The 6,000-nt window shown below is 33.7% G+C and overlaps 1 protein-coding gene across 1 annotated transcript; it reads right to left on the reverse strand.

Annotated features, from left to right (window-relative positions):
* Window positions 1-1,047: 1,047 nt before the first annotated feature.
* Window positions 1,048-4,045, reverse strand: LOC131645031 (sulfite exporter TauE/SafE family protein 5-like). Its single transcript, XM_058915689.1, has 2 exons — window positions 3,114-4,045; window positions 1,048-1,714 (listed from the first exon to the last, which is right to left on the reverse strand). The coding sequence occupies exons 1-2, from the start codon at window positions 3,948-3,950 to the stop codon at window positions 1,124-1,126; spliced, it is 1,428 nt and encodes a 475-aa protein (XP_058771672.1). The 5' UTR covers window positions 3,951-4,045; the 3' UTR covers window positions 1,048-1,123.
* Window positions 4,046-6,000: the final 1,955 nt, after the last annotated feature.

Here is a 6,000-nt window from a genome sequence, read left to right on the forward strand (position 1 = left end):
ACATCAGCTAAACGTAATAAAGGAGAAATATTCAAAAAGGAGGTTAGGCAACCAAAAAACATCAGCTAAACATAATAAAGGTCACCTCGTTCAGAAAAACTAGGGCAAACTCGCCAGAGAAGGATCATGCATTAAGACACATTAGACAATCGTTATACATTAGACAATCGTTAATAGGTATCGTAAAATCACTCCACCCTTACACAACTCATCCTTGTGTGATTGTGTATATGATTTGGTTTTTGGTTGGAAAACACCTTGCCCTTACATGACTCGTGTTGGAGGGGATGTGTACATGTCTGAATTTTTTTAGGTCTTAGGAACGCAGTTTGCCATTACATGACTCATGTTTAAAAGACTATATACATGTCCGATCTCTTGAGTTGGGTTCTAGAACGAGCCAAAGTCTACCAGACCCCGTGGAGCTCGCCCCGTTTAATAATCTTTCCAAAAGAATGGGGTCTGGATGAAATAACGAATGGGTTAGATTGGTTATGCCGGTCCAAATCCAACGTAGATCAATATCTGCCTGAGATATGATTAAGAACACGTTTATGTCTGATGGGAGATATCATGATCTGAGATTTGAAACAATCAAGTCCGATTCTCAATTAACATGAAAAAGTCGTATCAATCGGGAGCAAGCACATTAAATTGTCTCTTATGTATTTCATGTAAGCCAAATCAAAATTGTTATATGAAAAGAAGAGCGCAAGAAGAACATATACAATTACTTATAAGAGAATTCGTTTGTGTCTTTACTGTCTTTCACTAATGAAAATCGGTTTGTGTCTTTACTATCTTTCACTAATGAAAATGGGTATACTTTTACAAGTACATAAGATTTAGCCGTATTAAGTTTCCTTTTAATTATAACTCTAGTAAACAAACAAAATTTATTTCTCCTTCAATCATACCTTAAATTAACATTTAAAATTTGTTGAGACATGAAAAAGTTAGAGTTGAACACATCTACACCCATAGTATTTTAGTATGGTTCATGTGCAAAATAGACACATTTATGCACTATGAGCTTTTTTCTCAAAATATGTGAAAATAACAAAAGTACTTATAAAAAAGAGCAAAGTATACAAACAAAAACTTATCCAACATAACTGTTTTATTAACATGGTAGTTTAAACCCCATATATTTCCCTGATTTATAATCTTCCCAAACCTTAATGGCCCCAAAGCTAGTCATAAGAACAACACTCAAAGACATAACTATGCTAACTGAAAACACTATTATTGAAGGTCTTCCATATTTTCCAATTACTTTCTGCACAACTAATAATCCAATAAGTGATGCAAAAAAACACATTATGGCCAATATAAGTGCAGTCTCTACATGTTCCATTCCCAACAACAGATACTGCAACGCCGACATCGTAGACGAAAAGAAAACCATGAAAGAACATGTTGCTGCTGTTACCTCAGGAGCGATTCCGACTTGAAGAAGAAGTGGACTTATAAGCATTCCACCTCCGATTCCGAAAACACCGCCTAGTATTCCTGCTAGTAGTGCCATCAATGGGAAAACAAGCTTATTTGAAGGACAATTTCTGTTCTGACATTGTACCTCTGGTATAAGAGATGGGTCTTGAAGACTTTCTTTTCTAAATACCATCCAACCAGTGAAAACAACAGCTAGTGGTATTTGAACTGATGAGATTATCCAGTATCCTATGCCACATGGTTCCATTGGAATGATTCTCTGCATAGTTTTAACAATTGCGTCAATCGATCGTTCATTAAACGTATGCGATATATGGAAAGATGTATAACGGTATAATAATCAAAAAGTAGAATATTAGGATGAAAGTTAGTTGGTTAGCTCAATTGGTTTGAATTAAGGGTTTAAAGAAGTCCAAGAAGTTTAAGGACCAAACTTCAAGCTCTAATCTTATCTTAGTAAGTAGAGTCTGCTACATAGATCTGTTAGCGCAACATCGGGGGAGGGTCGAGTTCGGGAGCATTGTTAATTTCCGGGACATTCCTTTGTGGGAGAGACACCACTTACCACTTCTCCACCTAAAACCTGTGATAGGTGAGTGGGTTCTCCCACTTATATATGCTCAAGTCACCACGTAGCCGGTCCCTTTTTTTCTTGAACCAAAGGCTCATGATACCATTTGTTAGCGCAACATCGGGGGAGGGTCGAGTTCGGGAGCATTGTTAATTTCCGGGACATTCCTTCGAGCAACACACCTTTGTGGGAGAGACACCACTTCTCCACCTAAAACCTTAAGGTGATAGGTGAGTGGGTTCTCCCACTTATATATGCTCAAGTCACCACACACATTTCCAATGTGGGACTATTATCCACACTCATACTTGATTCTCAACAAGATCAACTTCAAGCTCTGGTGAAGGGAAAAAAAAACCGAATATAACAGACAAGTACTATATTTAACTTAATTGTACTTTTAGTCCTCTATTATGCTTAAGTCTCCAATCTTTACAAAGGGAAAGTTTGAGATAGGACCCTACATGTTAAGTTATACTATTTACCAATAGTAGCAACCAAACAACCACTCCACAAAACATCATTAAAAAACACTTAGTTTCTAAATTTAGCAAAACTTTTAGATTCATCACTATACTATAGATCTTTTAGATAAGCTATTTTATAAGAAGCATATTTTTATTCTTTCCTCCTCATTAGTGATGTGATTAGTAATCACTATAGCTTGTCTATATCTAATTATTCTAAGTCTACTTCTAGATTTTTCAACATAACTGTTTCCCTCGATTCTACGGTTAAAAATTCGGTATTTGGTCACAGGATTGACTAATCAGAAGACCGATCTCACCACCACCTATCGGGTGGCTCAATTTAGGACAGAGCAAAACTTGGTATAGACTAATTCTGCACAAAAATTATTAACACTAATAACATTTAAATTCAAGACTTTGAGAGATGCACACTCTCATGTCAGGTCCCACACCTGACCGAACCTCCTGACCTTCACCTATATTGTTACAAATTTCCTTAACACTTGCCTAAAAAAACACATAATATGTTAGTATTATCCAATTTCAATTCTAGTATGGCAACCAAATCATGAATAAACTTATTGCACAAAAGATTTAATACTAACAAGTAGCATCACCTGTCCATTTCCATTGCCATTGCCACGAAGAAGATAAATGGAAAAGAAAGACAACCACACCAAAAGCAACACTCCCAATTTCAACCAAGGAACACACAACTTGTCTCTATTTACTTTAGCAACCATTATAAGATTCTCTTCAACTTTTTCTGACCCATCATTTTCCTTATGCAGTAACCTCACCAACCCTTTATTACTACTCTCTTTCTCTAGCAACCCTTTTTCCATTTCCTCAACTCCATTAACCCTTATTTCTTCTGATTCAATACTCCAAAACATCACTCCACTTTTACATGTTTTTGAGGTAGACCAAGCAAGAAAAACAGCAAACATTAAAGTTATCAACCATTCTGGAAAAACAAGGTTACAAATAACACCAACACTCACTCCTAGTAACATACAAGGTTCAGATGAAAGTGCTATGTCATAATCAATCAATGATTTTCCACCAAATTTTGGACTTGTTGTAAACATGTAGCATATAACATTTGCAACTGATCCTCCTGTGACCATGAAAGCTGAAATACTTGAAGCTACTTTCAAGTCCAAACCAGCTACAATTGTTAGTATAGGTATGAAAATTCCACCACCACCTATTCCACCAGCACTTGATATTGATGAAGCTATGAAGCAAAGGATTCCAGCTACCACCAAAGGAGCTGAAATCTGCAACTGTGACTCTTGGAATTCTTGTGTTAGAGGTTTCAACTGAGGAATTTGGTCTAGAATATGGTTGATATTGAGCATAGTTGAGAAGGGTTGTGTTTGTTTTGCATTTGAAGGGTTGAAAGCAAAGAAGGTGATGAGAATTAGAAGTAGAATACTATTTGTTCTCATTTTGGTTTTGAGAATGTTTTAGCAATGATGAAGAGTGAGGTGGTGAGGTTAGGTGGCATTGTTAGTCCTTTTTATAGAAACATTGATGAAGTGATAAAAGTACAACTTGATGGTGCAAAATAAAATGAATAGCAATTGATTTTTGTTTTGTTTTGCATACTTAATGATAACTTTATTCATGGTTGGTGGTCCACAATGGCAACGCGGTGCATCGACATCAGACCACAATTGCAGTGTGATTTAAATCAAACGTTTTGCTGTATTAAACAATTTTGCATTTTTTCATTAAAATTCAAAATTTTAAAACCTAAAATTCAATTTACTTGTAATATAATGATTTTTTTTAACAGTAAACATTTTTTAATGGTGTATTTCAACAACGCCGTCTCAAGTTTTGAGATGTCCTTTGTAAATTAGTGATAGTTTAACCATAGCAGAACAAATAAAGACCCTATCTAACTAAAATTTAATCAATGATAAATATTTTATGAGGTCTTATTTATCTACAATTTAACTGTGATAAATATTGAATCTTGTACAGCAATCCGTCTTGCACACCCTAAAAAACAGTTTTGTGTTTCAAAGATCTTCCAATCAAAATTCATACTACAACAATCGCTGCACATCGCAACAATAACAATAACAATGATCGTAACACGCGCAACTGCATCCGCTGCAACCGTAATTATAACTATAACTTTAGTATCTTTATACTTTCTAAATTAATTGTGAGGAAAAAGGAGAAAATAATAGGTTCTTTTTCATTTTGTTACTTATAAAAGTTGAAAAATAATAGTAAAATAATAATGGTGAATATACTATTCACAATTTGGTGGAGTAACATGAAGAAGGAGGAGGAGAATAGCAAAGAAACCACATGTCATGTCAGTATAAAAGCACTATGCAACAAAATTACAGGTAGTGCGAGAAGGAAAAAACAGTAGTGCGCCGTTGATTTGGATATCTATAGACACAGTCTGCTAAATTTCCACACGTCCCATCCCATGTTTTGTCTTTTATATGTCTTTGATTTTGTTAGATCAGAACAACAGTGAGTAGCAAAAGAGAAAATACAAACGCAAATAATAAACATTTGACCACTATGTTTGGTTATCAATTTGCTCAAATATGTTTATTATACGTCTACTAAACAATTGTAGTTACCTCTTATCATTTGACTAAAGTAAAATTTCATTTTTACAAGCCATATCTATAATAATATGTGAAAACGGTCGGGAAAAAAATAATTTTAACGGATGTCGATATCAATATTGTTATTTTTTATTTTTTATATTAAAGAACAAATTCTGATTAATATACATCGCGACGATCGCAATCAGTAGACGTATAATAAATATGTTTATTATACGTCTACTAAACAATTGTAGTTACCTCTTATCATTTAACTGAAGTAAAATTTCCTTTTTACTAGTCATATCTATAATAATATAATCCATAATATAGTCATAGTTTTAAAAACAAAATCAATAAAATCCTTAAACAACAATAACAACAACAATAACAAAATCAATAGAATTTTTAAACATTAAGTCTCAACAACAACAACAAATAAACAAAATCAATATAATTATTAAATATTAAATCTCAACAACAACAATAACAACAACAAAAACAATATTAAACATTTTACTTGATACAACAACAACTAACATTAATAAGTTACTTTTATGCTTTCCTAACTAACATTAAACATTTTTAACGAGGAATAACTAGAGAGGAGATTATGTCAAGAAATCAAACTTAAAACATTTTCCCTCTCTTGCTTTCATTATCATCGTTTTCATTATGTTAAGTTTTCATTTAAGCACTTTGCATCCAAGATATATGGATAATTTTGACATTCACGTTCTGATTGGCTAGTGGGAGTTTCACGCGGATCACTAGTATTTCTTATGGATTGAGGAGTTGACAATGTCTTGCCCATTGTTACTCTATAAATGGACGACAAAGATTCGTTACTTAATTTTTTCATCAAATATGTCATAAATAATAAGCAATAAAATACATCACTTTACCCCTCGATTTCCAA

This window comes from Vicia villosa, linkage group LG1 (genome assembly GCF_029867415.1).
Source record: "Vicia villosa cultivar HV-30 ecotype Madison, WI linkage group LG1, Vvil1.0, whole genome shotgun sequence".
NCBI lineage: Eukaryota > Viridiplantae > Streptophyta > Magnoliopsida > Fabales > Fabaceae > Vicia > Vicia villosa.